Source organism: Oncorhynchus nerka, linkage group LG9a (genome assembly GCF_034236695.1).
Source record: "Oncorhynchus nerka isolate Pitt River linkage group LG9a, Oner_Uvic_2.0, whole genome shotgun sequence".
Lineage (NCBI taxonomy): Eukaryota > Metazoa > Chordata > Actinopteri > Salmoniformes > Salmonidae > Oncorhynchus > Oncorhynchus nerka.
The window spans coordinates 30,793,029-30,814,752 of record NC_088404.1 but is presented as its reverse complement, the minus strand read 5'-3'; the positions used below and the strand labels follow the sequence as shown (position 1 = coordinate 30,814,752).

The window sequence follows — 21,724 nt, the reverse complement described above, 5'->3', positions numbered from 1 at the left end:
AAAGCCATAACGCATATGTTTTCCCAGCAGCAGACTATGATCGATAATGTCAAAAGCCGCACTGAAGTCAAACAAACAAGCCCTCAAACTTTTGATCATCAATTTATCTCAGCCAATCATCAGTCATTTGTATGAGTACTGTGCTTGTTGAATGTCCTTCCCTGTAAGTGTGCTGAATGTCTGTTGTCAATTTGTTTACTGTAAAATAGCGTTATATATGGTCAAACACATTTTTTCCCAAAAGTTTACTAGGCTTAGTAACAAGTTGATTGGTTGGCTATTTGAGTCAGTAAAGGGGGCTTTACTATTCTTAGGTAGAGGAATTACTTTTGCTTCCCTCCAGGCCTGAGGGTAAACACTTTATAGTAGGCTTAAATAGAAAATATGGCAAATAGGAATGGAAATATCGTCCGCTATTATCCTCAGGAATTTTCCATCCAAATTGTCAGACCCTGGTGGCTTGTCATTGTTGATAGACAACAACAAAAAATGTCACCTCTTCCCCACTCACTTTACGGAATTCAAAATTACAATGCTTGTCTTTCCTAATTTGGTCAGATATACTTGGATGTGTAGTGTCAGCGTTTGTTGCTGGCTTGTCATGTGTACATTTGCTAATCTTGCCAATGAAAAGATCATTCAAGTAGTTGGCAATATTAGTCGGTTTAGTGATTCAATGAATGATGGAGCTGAGTTTGCTTTTTTTCCCAAACATTTCAGTTAAGGTGCTCCAAAGCAATTTACTTTCATTCTTTATGTAATTTATCTTTCTTTCATAATGTAGTTTCTTCTTATTTTTATTCAGTTTAGTTACATGATTTTTCAATTTGCTATACGTTTGCCTATCGGTTGTGCAGCCAGACTTATTTGACATTCCTTTTGCCTCATCCACTCAACCACACAATTTTTCAATTTCTCATCAATACACAGGGATTTAACAGTTTTTACAGTAATTTCCTTAATGGGTGCATGCTTATTAGTAACTGGAATAAGCAATTTCATAATTATGTCAAGTTCAGCGCCTGTTTGCTCCTCATTACATGCCACGGACCAACAAATATTATTTAAATCAACAACATAGGAATCACTACAAAACTTATTGTATAAGTACACTATATTAGTACACTTGTACACTATATTAGGCCCAGCCTCTGGACATTTGGTTTTCATAGATATGGCTACTACATTGTGATCACTACATCCAATGGACTTGGATACTGCTTTAAAGCAAATTTCTGCAGCATTGGTAAAGATGTGAATACATTTTGATGATTTGATTCCTGTGCTGTTTGGAACTACCCTGGTAAGTTGACTGAGTGGGCAGCATTCCAAAATCATGGCCATTAATATGGAGTTGTCCCCTCCTTTGCTGCTTTAACAGCCTCCACACTTCAGGGAAGGCTTTCCGCTACATGTTGGAACATTGCTGCAGGGACTTCCTTCCATTCAGCCACAAGAGCATTAGTGAGCATTAGGTCAGGCACTGGTGTTGGACGATTAGGCCTGGCTCGCAGTCAGAGATCCAATTCATCCCAAAGGTGTTTGATGGGGTTGAGGTCAGGGTTCTGTGCAGGCCAGTCAAGTTCTTCCACGCCGATCTCGACAAACCATTTCTGTATGGACCTCGCTTCGTGCACAGAGCCATTGCTGTGCTGAAACAGGAAAGGGCCTTCCCCAAACTGTTGACACAAAGTTGGAAGCACAGAATGTTCTAGAATGTCTTTGTCTGCTGCAGCATTAAGATGTCCCTTCACTGGAACTATGGGGGCCTAGCCCTAACCATGAAATAAAGCCACAGACTTTGCTGACTTTGCTTCCAGAGGCAGTTTGGCAACGCGCTTCAGCACTCTGCGATCCCGTTCTGTGAGTTTGTGTGGCCCTCCACTTCGCGGCTGAGCCGTTGTTGCTCCTAGGCGTTTACACTTCACAATAACAGCATTTACAGTTGACCGGGGCAGAAATTTGACGAACTGAATTGTTGCAAAGCCGGCATCCTATGACGGTGCCACAGCATCCTATGACGGTGCCACCGAGCTCTTCAGTAAGGACATTCCACTGCCAATGTTTGTCTATGGAAATTGCATGAATGTGTGCTCGATTTTATACACCTGTCAGCAATGAGTGTGTCTCAAATAGCCGAATTCATTCATTTGAAGGGGTGTCCACATACCTTTGTGTATATATAGATTATTAATGTGTAGTTACATGTATTTACACCAAGGAATGTGAGTCTCATACAACTGCATGATATCTGGGTATTGTGCAACCCAGCTTTCTCTTTTAAACGTACTGTTCATGTTTGTTTCCAGTGCTAAGTATAAAGTACCAGTCAGAGGTTTGGACACAACTCATTCAAGAGTTTCTATTTTTACTATTTTCTACATTGTAGAATAATCGTAAAGACATCAAAACTATGAAATAACACATATGGAATCATGAAAAATCTTAGTGTTAAACAAAATCAAAATATATTTTATATTTGAGATTCTTCAAAGTAGCCACCCTTTGCCCAGATGATAGCTTTGCACGCTCTCGGTATTCTCTCAACCAGCTTCATGAGGTGGTCACCTGGAATGCATTTCAGTTAACAGGTGTGCCTAGTTAAAAGTTAATTTGTGGAATTTCTTTCCTTCTGAATGTGTTTGAGCAAATCAGTTGTGTTGTGAGAAGGTATGGTTGGTATACAGGCAATAGCCCTATTTGGTAAAAGACCAAGTCCATATTATGGTAAGAACAGCTCAAATAAGCAAAGCAATATGACAGTCCATCACTACATTAAGACATGAAGGTCAGTCAATCCATTTTGAAAGTTTCTTCAAGTGCAGTCGCAAAAACCATCAAGCGCTATAATGAAACTGGCTTACACGAGGACCGCCACAGGAACGGAAGACCCAGAGTTACTTCTGCTACAGAGGATAAGTTAACTAGAGTTACCAGCCTCATAAATTGCAGCCCAAATAAATGCTTCACAGAGTTCACAAGTAACAGATACATCTCAACATCAACTGTTCAGAGGAGACTGCGTGAATCAGGCCTTCATGGTCAAATTGCTGCAAAGAAACCACTACTAAAGGACACCAATAAGAAGAAGGTACTTGCTTGGGCCAAGAAACATGAGCAATGGACATTAGACCAGTGGAAATCTGTTCTTTGGTCTGATGAGTCTAAATTTGAGATTTTTGGTTCCAACCTCCGTGTCTTTGTGAGATACAGAGTAGGTGAGCGGATGATCTCCGCATCTGTGGTTCCCACCATGAAGCATGGATGAGGAGGTGATTTATTTAGAATTCAAGGCACACTTAACCAGCATGGCTACCACAGCATTCTGCAGCCATACGCCATCCCATCTGGTTTGTGCTTAGTGGGACAATCATTTGTTTTTCAACAGGACAATGACCCAACACACCTCCAGGCTGTGTAAGGGCTATTTGACCAAGAAGGAGATGGATGGAGTTCTGAATCAGATGACCTGGCCTCCACAATCACCCGACCTCAACCCAATTGAGATGGTTTGGGATGAGTTGGACCGCAAAGTGAAGGAAAAGCAGCCAATAAGTTCTTAGCATATGTGGGAACTCCTTTAAGACTGTTGGAAAAGCATTCCAGGTGAAGCTGATTGAAAGAATGCCAAGAGTGTTCAAAGCTGTCATCAAGGCAAATGGTGGCTACTTTGAAGTATCTCAAATATAAAATATATTTTTATTTGTTTAACACTTTTGGTTACTACAGGATTCCATATGTGTTATTTCATAGTTTTGTTGTCTTCACTATTATTCTACAATGTAGAAAATAGTACAAATAAAGAGAAACCCTTGAATGAGTAGGTGTGTCCAAACTTGACTGATACTGTATATTGAAACAAGGTTAGGACTAGTCCCTACACAGCAAACTGGATAGTTTTACCTAGTGTTCATTTCAGTGTAATACTTATTGTGTTGATTCAGGAGATAAATGGACTTTCTAAGAGTGAAATTAACACTCAGTGGTGTACAAAGAACCCAAGTGGTGGTGTTAATAAGTGTTGAGTGTGACAGTGTGATTGTGTCAGTTTTACTCTGTTGAGAGTAAAACATTCCATCAAAACCACAGCCCTCATTCTCATATTTCTCAGCATGCTCTACTGCAGATGGATTGTGTTTTTACATGTTCATTTATCGATTGATTAATCTTATGCAATACAAAGATAAAACAATACAAAAAAATAAATAAACTATTTCAATCAGTTACTTATATGTATTGCATCCATTACTGAAATGGTTGTTCCAGTTGAAATGGTTTAGCTAGTCTCCTTTATCAATGTTCCTAACCATGACAGTCATTCTGAATGCAGGTTGTGGGTGAATAAAGATTACAACTGTTGATGTCCTAACTCTGGCTGGATTCCAATAGGAATTATACATCACTTTGCAAGCCAGCATAATGTGACTTGCAGGCCTGATGTGGCCTGTAAACCAGGAGGTTCCAAACACCACTGTGTTAGGTTAAAACATGGCCATCAGAGTAAGGCCTTATGGTGTACAGTGCATTCGGGAAGTATTTAGAACCCTTGCCTTTTTCCACATTTTGTACTTTACAGCCTTATTCAAAAATGGATTAAATACATTTTTCCCTCATAAAAGTACACATAATACCCCATAATAACAAAGCAAAAACATTTTTAGAAAGTTTTGCAAATGTATTAAAAATGAAAAAATGAAATAACACTCTAATGGGAACTGTAATGTTTGTGCTTTTCTTACATACATTTTTTTTATTCAAGAGCACACCTGCATTGCTTGCTGTTTGGGGTTTTAGGCTGGGTTTCTGTACAGCACTTTGAGATATCAGCTGATGTACGAAGGGCTATATAAATACATTTGATTTGATTTGATGTACCATATATTTCAAGAGTGTGAATAAGTATACAATTTGGATTAAGTCACACAAAAACAACAGAAACAAAGAAAAAGGGCAGAAATGACAGAATAAGACCTGTACGATATGTCAGAAACTGACCAGACACCTTCATACCTGTGCTGTCTATGTTGACAGATTGATGATATTCCTTTTTTAATTTTTATTAAGTTTATCAGGGCTCATAAAAAACCGATGTAGTACTTTGAATTGAAACTCCCTTGTTCGGTTACATGTAGAGTGGCTTTATATACTGTTTTCCATATGTTCCCCCAGCTCTCCTCTGATATCTGAACCTGTAATTCAACCTGCCATGAGTTCCTAAGATTATCTATTCATGTGCTGTTCTAATAACACATTTCTGTGTTCATGCAAGTGGCTGACTGTACAAATCCTCACTATCAGTAGCTGCAATTTGGCAGTACACCCAGACTTTGTTTTGAGAACGAACAAAAGATATCTCAGTTTCAAGGTCTCAGCTTACAGAGAAGAATCCTCATGAGGTATTGGTCTGTCACATGTTATGAACCAGTACTGATCTGTCACATGAATGAAACAAAACGGTAATGATTAATTAATTATGCTAAATCATGCAAATATAACATGTCTGTGTATAGCCGTATATAAGACACCTGCTGGATCTGCCCAGGCAGAGTTTCTGATTGACATGTGTACTATGGTGCATTGAATTGGTTGGAACCTCTGCAGCGCGCTGACAATAAATAATGATTAATTTAAGATTGACTTTGAATGTCCCTGTGTAAGAATTTCCACAACACCACATTTCCATAAGTATTCAGACCCTTTACTCAGTACTTTGTTGAAGCACTTTTGGCAGCGATTACAGCCTTGAGTCTTCTTGGATATGATGCTACAAGCTTGGCACACCTGTATTTGGGGAGTTTCTCCCATTCTTCTCTGCAGATCCTCTCAAAATCTGTCAGATTGGATGGGGAGCGTAGCTGCACAGCTATTTTCAGGTCTCTCCAGAGATGTTCTGTGCTCTGGCTGGGCCACTCAAGGACATTTAGAGACTTGTCCCCGAAGCCCCTCCTGCGTTGTCTTGGCTGTGTGCTTAGGGTTGTTGTCCTGTTAGAGGGTGAACTTTCACCCAGTCTGAAGTCCTGAGCGCTCTGGAGCAAGTTTTCATCAAGAATCTCTCTGTACTTTGCTCCGTACATCTTTCCCTCGATCCTGACTAGTCTCCCAGTCACTGCCGCAGAAAGAAAATTCCCACAGCATGACGCTGCCAACACCATGCTTCACAGTAGGGATGGTGCCTGGCTTCCTCCAGACGTGACGCATGGCACTCAGGTCAAAAAGTTCGATCTTGGTTTCATCAGACCAGAGAATCTAGTTTCTCATGATCTGAGTCCTTTGGGTGTCTTTTGAGCAAACTCCAAGCGGGCTGTCATGTGCCTTTTACTGAGGAGTGGCTCCGTCTGGCTACTCAACCATAAAGACCTGATTGGTGGAGTGCTGCAGAGATGGTTGTCCTTCTGGAAGGTTCTCCCATCTCCACAGAGGAACTCTGGAGCTCTGTCAGAGTGACCATAGGGTTCTTGGTCACTTCCCTGACCAATGCCCTTCTCCCCCAATTGCTCAGTTTGGCCAGGCGGCCAGCTCTAGGAAGAGTCTTGGTGGTTCCAAAGTTCTTCCATTTAAGAATGATGGAGGCCCTGTGTTCTTGAGTCCTTCAAAACTGCAGACATTTCCTTCGACCTCATGGCTTGGTTTTTGCTCTGACATGCTGTCAACTGTGGGACCTTAGGTGGGTGCCTTTCCAAATTATGTCCAATAAATTGAATTCACCATAGGTGGACTCCAATCAAGTTATAGAAACATCTCAAGGATGGTCAATGGAAACAGGATGCACCTGAGCTCAATTTCGAGTCTAATAGGAAAAGGTCTGAATACTTATGTAAATGCATATATTTTGTTACATTTGCAAACATTTCTAAAAACCTGTTTTTTTCGCTTTCTTGTTATGGGGTATTATTGTGTGCAGATTGCTGAGGCAAAAAAAATAATGGAATCCATTTTAGAATAAGGCTGTAACGTAACAAAATGTGGAAAAAGTCAAGGGGTCTGTGTGCTTTCCGAATGTACTGGATGTATTGTCATAAACAATTTAATTTGACATTATTCGCCCGCAGTAGAACCTGACTTGGTGAATTGAATATAATTTCCCAAACGGGTGAATCCACAGACAATGACTGTATTTGTTAGTGAAAAAGACATGGTTGTTGAATTTGTTCATTTATTGTCCTGTGGACTCCATGTCTTTTTCACTAACAAATACAGTCATGGGTGGTAAATCTGCGATTCACCCGAAAGGCAAGGCACCTTGGGAAATTATATTGGAGGCGTGGCTTAGTGGGGGCATGGCTTTCAATTAGTTATTTTTGGCCACCAGTGAGTATAAGTGTTGTACCAGTCCACAGGACAATAAATGAACAAATTCAACAACCATGTCTTTTTCACTAACAAATACAGTCATGGGTGGTAAATCTGCGATTCACCCGAAAGGCAAGGCACCTTGGGAAATTATATTGGAGGCGTGGCTTAGTGGGGGCATGGCTTTCAATTAGTTATTTTTGGCCACCAGTGAGTATAAGTGTTGTACCAGTTGAAGTGGTGTACGTTTATGTTAATTCAAGTTGAGCATGTCTGCTGCCAGTTCTGAAGTCTTTATAAATGCTGACATGAGATCATTCGATGATAGGAGATCCCGTACAGGGAAGAAATTAAATCTACTTTCACCTCTGTGTATATTACTGTGTAGTAGGACAACAACCAGACCAGGCATCATCAAGACCCAAAACAGCACGCACCTGAGCGAGATGGCCGGGATGAACCTAGGAGCGATGCGCTGCTACAACACGGTGAGGCTAAAGCTGATCCCCAACAAGGAGGCTGCTGAGGACGGAGCCACTTATCGCCAAGGAGCAGCAACAGCAACCATAACCGCCAGACCAGAAACCATGGCCCGCCTGGAATTCAGCAGGAACTGCCTGGTGAAACCCCAGGGGTCACAGGAATCATTTGAAGCCAGTTTCAAGACCCCCCAGTCACTAGAACAGTTTCGGTAAAAATTCAGAAATTGTAAAGATTCAGCCTCATTTAACAGAATCAGAGGATACCTCCTTTCCGACACAGAATCCAAGATAGTTACAGTACGGTTAACAATGAATGCATCCAGGCCTATGACACGCATGTTTGGTTAAGCAGGTTCGCCACCCTCAAGTCAGTGGCAAGGAGGGTCCTGGACTGGGGCACAAAAATGGCTGGTCTAGTTAAGACCACACCCAACCTGAGTGGGCAGAGTCCAACACCTCCCAAGCACCATCACGCTGGGGAACAACAGAGTCTCCGTCCACTACTACGGCATGACCAAACTGTGCAGGAACTGGACCATCTGGCCGAGGCCTGCACAGCCATCATCTGCAAGATCTGTAAAGACAAGCATCCCAACTCAGACTGTACCTCCACACGCCGCTGCAACCTGTGCGGGATAGGCGGCCACCTACTTCAGAACCTGCCCTAGTTCCTATGCCGGCAGAGCAAGGGACAGCGCCACCAACCCTAACCCAAATCCCAACCCCACCAACCCACTCCGCCAGACAACGAAGATCCAGAACCAGACCTTTCCACAGGTAATGCCCAACCCACTTCCCAATATGTCCCACTCCACCCAAGACCTTCCAGAAACAGCCCCTACCCCTGCTGGCCCCTCTATCTCTGCCCCATCCCAACAAATCCCTTCCTAGCCACCTCCACCCCCATTAAACCCCAGGTCAAAAATTACCAAATGATAACTCCTCCCCCTGCTTCTTAATGGCCCAGATCCAACCTCCTTAGCCCTCCCTACCGATAATCCCACACAGCAGCAAGCTAGCCTCAGCCCAGACCCCTCGAACCCTCCAAACCGTCTTCACCCCTCCCAGCACCCTCATTTCTATCACCAAGTCAGTACAGGGGGCCACGAGGTAATCAGTGGGGAGACACGCCAAGACCTGTGAACAGCCAAGAACCACCCAACAACACAAATGACCCGGTAGAGACCCCTCACCCACCTCTGCAATGAAATGATCAAACATAGACCTGGTTCAGACTAAATATCACACCTTCAAGTGTGGACCCATATAGACACGGGCCCAGTGTTTAACACTGAAGAATTTGCTGTGTATGATTGACTCAGCTCTCTGGCCTGTTGGTTTTCTTCTATAGTGTGTGATATGCGTGACTTCAGTTGTTTACTGGGCTGTAATCGAGGCTGACATGACAGAACTGACAGCTCTGGTCTGGTCTTGAAAGATAATGAGATATCTGGCAAGACCACATGGCCTCCCACAAACACACACACACATACACACACACACACACTTAGCAGATAAACGCCATGCTAGCAAACAGATGTGTGTGTTTGCTTGTGTTTGTAACTCACCTGACACCTTCGTTGAGGACATAGAGTTCATTGTCAGCCAGACCTTTCTTCTGGAAGACGGCAATGACAGCATTGTGGATGCTAGTGGACACACACACAAACATCAACATGTACCACTCAGATTCCATTTACCCATGAAAATATATTTAATATTCATCTCAAGCACAGACTACATGCATGGTCAGGCTGCAGCATACCTGTTCCAGGTAGAGTTGGCCCCAGCCCTCTTCTGTTTCTCTCCTCTCTCCTCCGGTGATCCCTTCTCACTCTTTCCTAGCTCACTAAGACTGGGAGAGCTCATCAACTTCAGCCTGTGTAGAGTTCTCATGACAGAAGAGAGCGAGGGAGAGAGAGAAGGACAGCAGACTAAGCATTGAGCTACAGCAAAGACTAGAAACTGAACAAGAAGTAGATCATTCAAATAGGGGAATAGAGAGAGGGGTGGGGGTGTGAAGAGAAGCGAAGAGTATGAACCAAGAGTGTAACGTGAAAGACGGAAGAGAGACTGTGCATCTGGCCGAGGCAGAGACCAGAGCAGAAGACTCAATGTGACACTGAGGAGAAGAGAGAGAGGGGTGAGGGGAGGAGGAAGAAGGAGGAGCCATGGTCTGTGACTATTGCTTATTGTCTGAGGTCTCAGGAGAAAAAAACAATACCATTTCCTTGCTCTACCCCTCCCCTGGCTGAAGCGGAATTAGTGGAAGGGTATCAAATACATCAAACACATGGTTTATTATGAGCCGTCCTCCCCTCAGCAGCCTCCACTGATACACACATACATGCAGACATACAAATACAATAAATTCATTCACAGCACAAAATCAAATGTGTATGGGACTGCAGAGAAAGGGAACTAATAAAATTATTTTTTGCTGTTTACCTGACAGCGACACCATGAGCTTAACAGGAAGAAGTCTAGCTCTTTGACAACAAAAACAGGGACCGGAAACAGTGACACAATAAGGCACAATGAGAGACTGTTTCCTGCATGGTAGGGGATGTATTGCGGGTCAAAATATGCAACGAGACAAGCTAGGATAAAGGAAGTAGCCTCGCTAGGCTTCTAGGCTCTCCTGTTAGAAACACAAGACAGTTTGAGGTTAACAACAGATCTTGGATCAGATTACCCAACCCCCAATCGTAACCTTAAGCGGTCGTAGGATGAAAACGATCTGACCCTGTATCATTGGTTATGAGCAACACGGCCGGGAATGAGACGAGAAAGCAATGCTCTGATGGGAGAAAGACTAAAAAGACAGAAGTGGAAATTACCGCACAGAAAATAGATAAAATACAGTGATATGATTAGTGAGGGCAGTTAAAGGGTTGAAGTCTGGTTGGTTAGAAGGTTAGAGGTTGTCTGATTGGTGAAACGGATTGAAAATGTGTATTCTGATCGGTGGAGGGGTTAAAGTACAGTGTGAATAAATGCTTGTGTTTCTGGTCAAACCCACATAGTCCAGGAGAAGTCTGCTGACACCAGACCACTGAACAATAGACCTTTTCAACACCCCACTCCCACTCTCACAGACACAGGAACACACACAGGCATGGAGTACGCATAGGCATTTGGATAGACATAGAAACAAGCTCATACACACCAGCATGCACACACACACACACGTGCACACAAGCACACACACACTCAAACACTACACACACAGGGTGTAACCACATTTTCTGTGCTGTTCTGATCTCTCTCTCTGTGTGTTTCACTATACCTCACCCACAAAACCCCACACTCAGTCTCTTCTTTTGATTACTCCCTTTAGCCATTCCTGCAGAACTTTTCAGTAATAACTGATGAAACAACTCAGCAATGTTGCGTAAGGCCAGCAAAATGTTACACACAGTCAATGAGTCAAAGTTCAAATACCCATTAGCCAATAGGCCAGATGTGTTGCACACTTATACAATCCTTAGAGGGAGTAGTGACAGGTGGGTAAGGATTGGATAACTATAAGCAATATGCTCAAATCTTACCCGTTGACATGCAAACTGGACTTTCTGCCCTATCGCTTACACCCATCTTTTTTTATTTCCAGTTATTGCATGTTAGGTGTACCATTGAGATGGCAGGGCAACTCTCTGTAGTATCATCTGCCATCCACTACATAAGGAATCGGGCTTGGGGTTGATTTCAGACTGGCTATAGTTTTATGACCACCCTGAATGTTAATCCTTGGAGTTGATCCTCACCTCCTGATTGGATGATCGCTATTGTCCACATCATGGCTTGGGGGCGGGGCTGAGAAGGTGGTGAAGTTGAGTGACAGGGGCCGGGGGGAGGGGCGAGAGCCGTGCCGCCGACGGAGTCCATCCAACATCTGTCAAAGGAAACATTGAGAAAACAACAACATAAAAATGAACCAACAAGAAACTTCAAGAAACCCTTGACTCGCCAGGGTCTTTCTATTCAGGGTGGGGTCAGGGTGCAAAGTGACAAAGCATTCTCAGAAAGAACCATATTATACAGAACAGGCATTCCTCTTCATCATATAGAATAAGGAATTGATTGTGTCTGTCAACTTAATATTCTATAGATTATTATTATTATTGTCACAGCAGCTAGCCAACCAAGAAACATTCAACACACGGAAAGAGAGAGAGTAGTCAAAACCACAATGAACTCTGAATGGCCTCTCGATACTGTTGAAGTAGCAGCCTATCATTTTAGACGTGTAACAACAGTGGCATTTTGAAATCAAAAGGGTGTGTAAGGCTTACTCAATACTCATACAAACTCATTCAGTCTACACACACAGAGATGGCATAAGCGGTGGCAAAATGGGTAGGTTTGCAGGAAATTAGCTGTAACATTGCACAATACTCCTCTCCGCCCATGGCAGAACGTGTAGAATTGCAAGATTTAAAAAAAAGTCCTCTCCACCATCAAGAGGGGGCCACAATTTGGCTGTAAAAAAATACAAAATAAATACCATTGCTAAATAATTTATGGAAATACTTGTAGATGTAAATACATTTGACCTCATGCTTATTGGTCTATAGGTTCATTTGCATAATTTTGTGGAAGTCATTTTTTTTTTCACCTTTATTTAACCAGGTCTGCTAGTTGAGAACAAGTTCTCATTTACAACTGCGACCTGGCCAAGATAAAGCATAGCAGTGTGACACAAACAACAACAACACAGAGTTACACATGGAATAAACAAACATACAGTCAATAATACAATAGAGAAAGTCTATATACAGTGTGTGCAAATGAGGTAGGATAAGGGGGGGTGAGGCAATAAATAGGCCATAGGGTTGAAATTATTACAGTATGGCAAATTAAACACTGTGGTAATAGATGTGCAGAAGATGAGTGTGCAAGTAGTGGTGCTGGGGTGCAAAGGAGCAAATAAAATCAAATAAATAACAATATGGTGATGAGGTATCTGGATGGGCTATTTACAGATTGGCTATGTACATGTGCTATGATCTATGAGCTAGTGAGGGAGATATGAGTCTCCAGCTTCAGTGATTTTTGCAGTTTGTTCCAGTCATTGGCAGCAGAGAATTGGAAGGAAAGGTGACCGAAGGAGGAATTGGCTTTGGGGGTGACAAGTGAAATATACCTGCTGGAGCGCGTGCTGCGGGTGGGTGCTGCTATGGTGACCAGTGAGCTGAGATAAGGCGGGGCTTTACCTAGCAACAATTTATAGATGACCTGGAGCCAGTGTGGTAGCCAGGTGGAAAGCATGGCCAGCCGTAGAAAAATGCTTTTTGGAATTCTCAATTATCGTAGATTTATCGATGGTGACAGTGTTTCCTAGCCTCAGTGCAGTGGGCAGCTGGGAGGAGGTGCTCTTATTCTCTATGGACTTTACAGTGTCCCAGAACTTTTTGGAGTTTGTGCTACAGGATGCAAATTTCTGTTTGAAAAAGCTAGCCTTTGCTTTCCTGCCTTTGTATTGGTTTGACAGTGATGAGGGGTGGTCGCTTGACCGCAGACCCATTACGGACACAGGCAATGAGGCAGTGATCGCTGAGATCCTAGTTGAAGACAACAGAGGTGTATTTAGAGGGCAAATTGGTTAGGATGATATCTATGAGGGTGCCCGTGTATACGGATTTGGGGTTGTACCTGGTGGGTTCATTGATAATTTGTGTGAGATTGAGAGCATCGAGCTTAGATTGTAGGATGGCAGGGGTGTTAAGCATGTCCCAGTTTAGGTCACCCAACAGCATGAGCTCAGAAGATAGATGGGGGGCAATCAATTAATTGTCAAGGGCACAGCTGGGTGCATAAGGTGGTCTAAAGCAAGCGGCTACGGTAAGAAACTTGTTTCCGGAGAAGTGGATTTTTAAAAGTAGAAGCTCAAATTGTTTGGGCACAGACCTGGATAGTAAGACAGAACTCTGCAGGCTATCCCTGCAAATTTCTTGTCGTAAAATGTTATAGTTAGGGATTGAAATGTCAGGGTTTTTGGTGGTCTTCCTAAGCCAGGATTCAGACACGGCTAGGACATCAGGGTTGGCAGAGTGTGCTAGGGCAGTGAATAAAACAAACTTAGCGAGGAGGCTTCTAATGTTAACATGCATGAAACCAAGGTTTTTACGGTTACAGAAGTCAACAAATGAGAGCGCCTGGGAGTGGAGCTAGGCACTGCAGGGCCTGGATTAACCTCCACATCACCAGAGCAACAGAGGAGGTGTAGGATAAGGGTATGGCTAAAGGCTAAAAGAACAGGTAATCTAGTACGTTCAGAACAGAGAGTAAACAGAGCAGATTTCTGGGCATGGTAGAATAGATTCAAGGCATAATGTACAGACAAAGGTATGATAGGATGTGAATACAGTGGGGGTAAAGCTGTGCATAGAGTGACGATGAAAGAGATATTGTCTCTAGAAATATAATTTAAACCAGTTGATGTCACCGCATGTGTAGGAGGTGGAACGAAAGTGTTAACTAATGCGTATTGAGCAGGGCTAGAGGCTCTACAGTGAAATAAGGCAATAATTACTAACCAAAACAATAATGGACAAGGCATATTGACGTTAGGGAGAGGCATGTGTAGCCGATTGATCATATTAGTCCAGTGAATGGCTTCAGGCAGCTAGCGGGCTTGGGCCAGCAAGCTAACAGAAGGGCCTTTGAGGGACGTCGCAACGGAAGAAAGTCTGTTGTGGCTCCCTCGTGCTGTTACTTCGGCAGACGGATCAGCATGGCTCTGTGTGGTAAACCAGGCCAATTGGCAAAATAGGTATAGCGGGCAAAGAATTTGTCCGATGGGCCTCTTAAGCTAACAGTCCGATGCGCTCTAGACAGCTAGCTGGCCGCGGCAAGCAGGCTAGCGGATGTGCATTCAGGGGACGTCACAATGGAGGAGCCAGTTGAGAAACCCCCTCGGGTGAATCAAGTCGGTAGTCCAGTCATGATGGGTCGGTAGGGGTCCAGGCCAATCGGCAAACTAGGTATTGAAGCCCAAGGAGTGGCTGATGGACCTCTTCGGCTAGCTGGGAGATGGGCCTATCAGATGGGCCTAGCAAGGCTAGCTCCAGGCTAATTGCTTGTTGCTTCGGGACAGAGATGTGAGCCAGGAGTGGCCACTCGGATGGCAGCTAGCTAGTTGTGATGATCCAGGTGAAAAAAAGGTGCAGAGCTTGCGGTAGGAATCCAGGGATATGGAGAAAAATAAGTACGATTTGCTCTGGTTTGAGTCGCGCTGTGAAGACTGGCGAGAGGTGTCTGGGCTAAAGGTAGCTGATGACTGCTAGCATTGGCTAGCTGACTTCTGTTGGGGATTCTGGTTCAGAGGACGGATCAGCAGGGCTCCTTGTGGTAAACCAGGTCAATTGGCAAAATTGGTATAGTGGCCAAAAAAATTGTCTGAAATTTGTCCGATGAGCCTCTGAAGCTAACAGTGCTCTAGACAGCTAGCGGGCCGTGGCTAGCAGGCTAGCGGGTGGGCATTCAGGGGACATCGTGAAGGAGGAGCCAGTTGAAAAAAAACCCTCGGGCGGAATTACGTCGGTAGTCCATTTGGCATATGTATTTTAATTAGCCTTCATGTATCTTACTTATCCAACACAACTATTACACACACATCATACAAAGTATATTTTAATTAGCCTTCATGTATCTTACTTATCCAACACAACTATTACACACACATCATACAAAGTATATTTTGATTAGTATTTTTACTGCAGCTGGTTGCTGCTGGAGTAAATCATTTCTCAACTGATAATTTAATGCTCGCCTCCGATTCACCATTTAGGTGCAGGCAACAGACTATCAGCGCATTAACATGTGAGCTGGAGGCGTACTTAATTGTTTGAAACCGGCAAGTTTTACTTCATATTATGAGGCATGTCTACTTACCTTGCTTCAAAGTATAGGCATAATCCGACGATGGAGGCAATTATTTTATAAATAGCCTACTTCATAGGCAGCATCTGTGTTTCAAGTTTGTGGAAGCTTACAATTTATCCTATAATTTTACCTATCTGTGTACTAGTAATGATTGAATATGCACATTTTCGTGGAACAGTTTCATTTCAATGATAATGTTTTCATTTCTACAAATCCCTGTCACTTAGTTAATCATACAAATCTACATTAAAGTGATAAAAATCATCTAAATTCAACAAATGCGAGACCACCAGCCTATATAGACACATTGATACACCTTGTAGGTGTATCCTAGTCATATCAGCAACTCATTCTTGCGGTTGTATCTTTAGATTCCTCTTCTTTCTAAGTTTCCAAAGGAGATTTTCATCTCTGTCAAATATAAAACCGCTCTCATTTTGGCAAATGTTTGAAAATGACGTTTTATTGGCTGCTTCATTACAGGAATTGCATATTCTCTTAAGATGAATTACCATAATCTAAATGTGATTTCTGTCATTCTAAGCACCGTGGATGGACGCCCTAATCGGTTATGTACCCAATGCATATGGGTCCGGTAAATCACTCACAGAGTGCAAATTACACCATGACATTCAGGGAGTCTCTATTGAGTGCACTGCTTGAACACATTTTATGGGCCTAATAATAAAGACATGATTAAAATTGTAAAAATTAAATAGCTTTAATTGTGGTATGAACACAAACACTCAAGATATTGTCATCTGATTGTCAAACAAATCACTTCAAAAGTAGGCTACCTGGCACCTACTTCAAAAGTAGGCTACCTGGCACCTACTTCAAAAGTAGCTCAGGTAGTGCATGTTCATCCACACCAAAATAATACCATCACCCAAACTGCATGTATACTTGCCATTTGATCAATGGAAATAGACATCTGTTAACACCAAAAAGTGTTCCTAATGACATTCAATGTTTGTCATTGATTAGGCATACATAAATTGATGCGTCTTGCTGACAAATGTACCTTTTTTTGAAGTCTGAAAGTCGGGACACCTGAAATGGGGCTGAAAATGTCCCGGGAAAAACAGGATGGTCACCCTAACACATTTACATTTACATTACATTTAAGTCATTTAGCAGACGCTCTTATCCAGAGCGACTTACAAATTGGTGCATTCACCTTATGACATCCAGTGGAACAGTAGTGCATCTAAATCTTTTAAGGGGGGGGGGTGAGAGGGATTACTTTATCCTATCCTAGGTATTCCTTAAAGAGGTGGGGTTTCAGGTGTCTCCGGTGTCTCACATGGTCAACTTACAAGACTAGGCTACAGTGTGTATTACCAGGAACTTCAAACAGGCCTACCAGTAGCCAGTGATGTAGTGGTGAAAAAATAGGTGGTTAAACTCTGATTGCTGGTTGTGGTGAACAAAGTAATGCTCCCTATACTTTCAATGCATACTTTCCTGTGGGCCGGCTAAGGAGTATTGGTGTCTCTGAGGGGTCTTTGTCCTGGTTTGGTAACTACCTCTCTCAAAGAGTGCAGTGTATAAATTCAGAACATCTGCTGTCTCAGCCACTGCCTGTCACCAAGGGAGTACCCCAAGGCTCGATCTTAGGCCCCACGCTCTTCTCAATGTACATCAACAACATTGTTCAGGCAGTAGGAAACTCTCATCTATTTATATGCAGATGATACAATCTTGTACTTAGCTGGCCCCTCCCCAGATTTTGTGTTAAACGCTCTACAACAAAACTTTCTTAATGTCCAACAAGCTTTCTCTGCCCTTAACCTTGTTCTGAACACCCCCAAAAACAAAGGTCATGTGGTTTGTAAGAAGAATGCCCTTCTCCCCACAGGTGTGATTACTATCTCTGAGGGTTTAGAGCTTGAGGTAGTCACCTCATATTTGTACTTGAGAGTATGGCTAGATGGTACACTGTCCTTCTCTCAGCACATATCAAAGCTGCAGGCTAAAATTAAATCTAGACTTGGTTTCCTCTATCGTAATCGCTCCTCTTTCACCCCAGCTGCCAAACTAACCCTGATTCAGATGACCATCCTACCCATGCTAGATTACGGAGACATAATTTATAGATCGGCAGGTAAGGGTGCTCTCGAGCGGCTAGATATTCGTTACCATTCGCCCATCAGATTTGCCACCAATGCTCCTTATAGAACACATCACATCACAGCACTCTATACTCTTCTGTACTGGTCATCTCTGTATACCTGTCGCAAGACCTGCTGGTTGATGCTTAATTATAAAACCCTCTTAGGCCTCGCTCCCCCTATCTGAGATATCTACTGCAGCCCTCATCCTCCACATACAACACCCATTCTGCCAGTCACATTCTGTTAAAGGTCCCCAAAGCACACACATCCCTGGGTTGCTTGTCTTTTCAATTCGCTGCAGCTAGCGACTGGAACGAGCTGCAACAAACACTCAAACTGGACAGTTTTATCTCATTCTCTTCATTCATGGACACTCTTACTGACAGTTGTGGCTGCTTTTTGTGATGTATTGTTGTCTCTACATTCTTGCTCTTTGTGCTGTTGTCTGTGCCTAATAATGTTTGTACCCTGTTTTGTGCTGCTACCATGTTGTGCTGCTGCTATGTTGTGTTGCTATCATGTTGTTGTCATGTTGTGTTGCTACCATGCTGTGTTGTCATGTGTTGCTGCCATGCTATGTTGTTGTCTTAGGTCTCTCTTTATGTAGTCTTGTGTTGTCTCTCTTTGTCGTGATGTATGTTTTGTCCTATATTTTAATTAAATGTATTTTTAATGCCTTTTGGTAGGCCGTCATTGTAAATAAGAATTTGTTCTTAATTGACTTGCCTAGTTAAATAAAGGTTAAATGAAATAAAATAAATGAATTTTTCTGAAAAGATGGGTAAACAGTGTTTACTTGCGTTTACCCTCCACTAGGCCTACACCACTGCTGGTAGCCTACCCTCTCAGCAGAGGCAATTTTACACACATGAACACACGCAGAACAGGTAGCCTACATTCAATATAATACATGAGTTGAATCAAAACATGTTTGAATGCTTCTAACTGAAAGAGCTAACTATAGGCCTACTGTCATTAACGTACTTGTTGGATGGATTGGATGCGCATTGGTGTCTAGCTGTAGGCTAGTTGTCTAGTGATATTGTCGACCATCATCAGCTGATCCAGGAAAGAAAAAAAATATTGATAAAAAATAATAAAACTAAATAAACGGTCTGCTACTTCTGGCCACAGATGTGGAAACACCAGTACCTGCGTGCACCTGAAAAACAAAGTAATGAGCGCTCTATAAACAGCTGACCGACAAAAGCAAACAATAATAAATCAACTGATAAATCTAATGTATTGGAATAAAGGCTATTTTTGTCATGTCAAACAAATGGTGAAAATTAGGAAGTACAAAGGAAAATCGATGCCTAAAGGAGCTCAGATGAGGATGAAATTCAGCACTACTGAGTGGACAGCACCACCACATAGAAATAAATGGCTTAAACCATGACAGAGAGGTGGGGGCATTCGTTTAATTTGGAAGCTTTTATTTTAATATTTACCACTGCATTTTAAAAATACAAAAATTGTTAAATGTAGAGACCCCCCCCCAAAGCTAGACTTTTGTTGTATTTAGGGAGGCTAACGTCTCATTCAGGGGAGCTGAGCCCTCCCTTGCTCCCCCGTAATATGCACCCTGCATGCAAACACACACACCCTCTAACAAATGAAAATACAAGGTTTAGTTTATAATCTTTTGCATGAAGGAGCATGTTCTCCAGGCAGCAGGGAAAACACAGCTCTCCTACTAAGGCAACATCCAACTCTTCCCTGACTACACTATGGAGGTATTCAAAAAGCGAGCGTAATTAAAGAAGGTTAAATCTGCCCTCTACAATGCTGAAATAAGATTCAAACTACTCTACCCGGCGAGTCTCAAAATCACCAACAAAGACCGGGACAAAACCTTCTAATCTGGCCATGACATGGATAGATACTTCAAGGAGGAATTTTCCAGTCCTCACAGAATAAGATAAGCTATTTCCTACATTTCATTAATTCCGTAACACAATGACTCAAGCCTACATGGGCTAACCTCCTTGCCTGATAATAATAATAATATTGAAACAGAACTTGATAAAAACTGAACTGATTATGGCAAAGCAACCCCGCTGATACAGTATCAGTCAAAAGTTTAGACACACCTACTCAATCCAGGGTTTTACTTTATTTAAACAATATTGACATTGTAGAATAATAGTGAAGACATCAAAACTATGAAATAACACATATGGAATCATGTAGTAACCAAAAAAGTTTTAAACAAATCAAAATATATTTTATATTTGAGATTCTTCTAAGTTGCCACCCTTTGACTTGATGACAGCTTTGCACACTCTTGGCATTCTCTCAACCAACTTCATGAGGTAGGTGCCTTGTTAAAAGTTAATTTGTGGAATTTTGAGCCAATCAGTTGTGTTGTGACAAGGTAGGGGTGGTCTACATAAGATAGCCCTATTTGGTAAAAGACCAAGTCCATACTATGGCAAGAACAGCTCAAATAAGCAAAGAGAAATGACAGTCCATCATTACTCTAAGACATGAAGGTCAGTCTATCCGGAACATTTCAAGAACTTAGACATTTTCTTTAAGTGCAGTTGCAAAAACCATCAAGCGCTATGATGAAACTGGCTCTCATGAGGACCGCCATAGGAAAGGAAGACCCAGTTACTTCTGCTGCAGAGGATAAGTTCATTAGAGTTACCAGCCTCAGAAATTGCAGCCTAAATAAATGCTTCACAGAGTTCAAGTAACAGACACATCTCAACATCAACTGTTCAGAGGAGACTGTGTGAATCAAGCCTTCATGGTTGAATTGCTGCAAAGAAACCACTACTAAAGGACACCAATAAGAAGAAGAGACTAGCGTGGGCCAAGAAACACAAGCAATAGACACTAGAATGGTGGAAATGTATCCTTTGGGCTGATGACTCCAAATTTAAGATTTTTGGTTCCAACCTCCGTGTCTTTGTGAGACACAGAGTAGGTGAACGGATGATCTCTGTATATGTGGTTCCTACCGTGAAACTGTCTGCTTTATTGTTGACTGTCTCCTGCATTCTCTCTCTTCGTGAATTAAGTAAAAATGTAACTTCTGCATTATTTAGGTGTGGTAACTTCCTTCTTGAGATATTTATTTTGGGACATATTGCATTTTGCATTTTCAATTATTATTACTATTATTTTTAATATTCATAATACATTTTGGGGGCTTTGGGGTGCCGAATAATATTGCTGGCGGCCCAGATTTGGCCCGCGGGCCGCCAGTTGGGGAGGTTAGGTAGGTTATGTTCGTCATTTTCCCATGGAAATATCAAGTTCATATTCGCAAGATTGGGGAAGTAGGCTACTAAAGACATGTATACCTAAAAAAAAAGATTAAAGCATAGACAAATTAATTAAACACAAAAGATTTCCAAAGACAAATATTAAACAAAACTGTAGCACTTTAGAAGAACAAAAAGCAGTCGAGAGAGAATGCAGGAAACAGTCAACTAATAAAGCAGACAGTGGACCATTTGGTGGTGCTGAAATGTGAAGCTGCAACCGTAGCACAAACAATAGGTCTGGTGTTCTGGTGCGGAAAATATAGCTAACTTGTTATGCAAGTGGCGCACAGCTACAGATGGAAAGAAACTACAACAGCTGAGTAGTTAATTTAAACAATATTTTTATTGGTGGAGAAATTACAAGATTATGTTATAATACTGTAATTGCATCAAATGATTGTTTTATGCAACAGAATAGAAGGTTCTTAGAACTCTATTGTGTCTGTGTGAACTGTGTGTGAATTTTCTCCTATCATTGCTATGCAGACGACACACAATTAATCTTCTCCTTTCCCCCTTCTGATGACCAGGTGGCGAATCGCATCTCTGCATGTCTGGCAGACATATCAGTGTGGATGACGGATCACCACCTCAAGCTGAACCTCGGCAAGACGGAGCTGCTCTTCCTCCCGGGGAAGGACTGCCCATTCCATGATCTCGCCATCACGGT

The 21,724-nt window shown here is 42.3% G+C and overlaps 1 protein-coding gene across 1 annotated transcript in view; it reads right to left on the bottom strand.

Moving 5' to 3' along the window:
* LOC115134174 (proline-rich protein 5) overlaps positions 1-21,724 on the bottom strand; it is a 56,007-nt gene that overhangs the window by 16,020 nt on the left and 18,263 nt on the right. Inside the window, 3 exon segments of the mRNA XM_029667884.2 lie at positions 9,341-9,421; positions 9,538-9,663; positions 11,540-11,667. Coding sequence (XP_029523744.2) covers positions 9,341-9,421; positions 9,538-9,663; positions 11,540-11,667 — 335 coding nt within the window.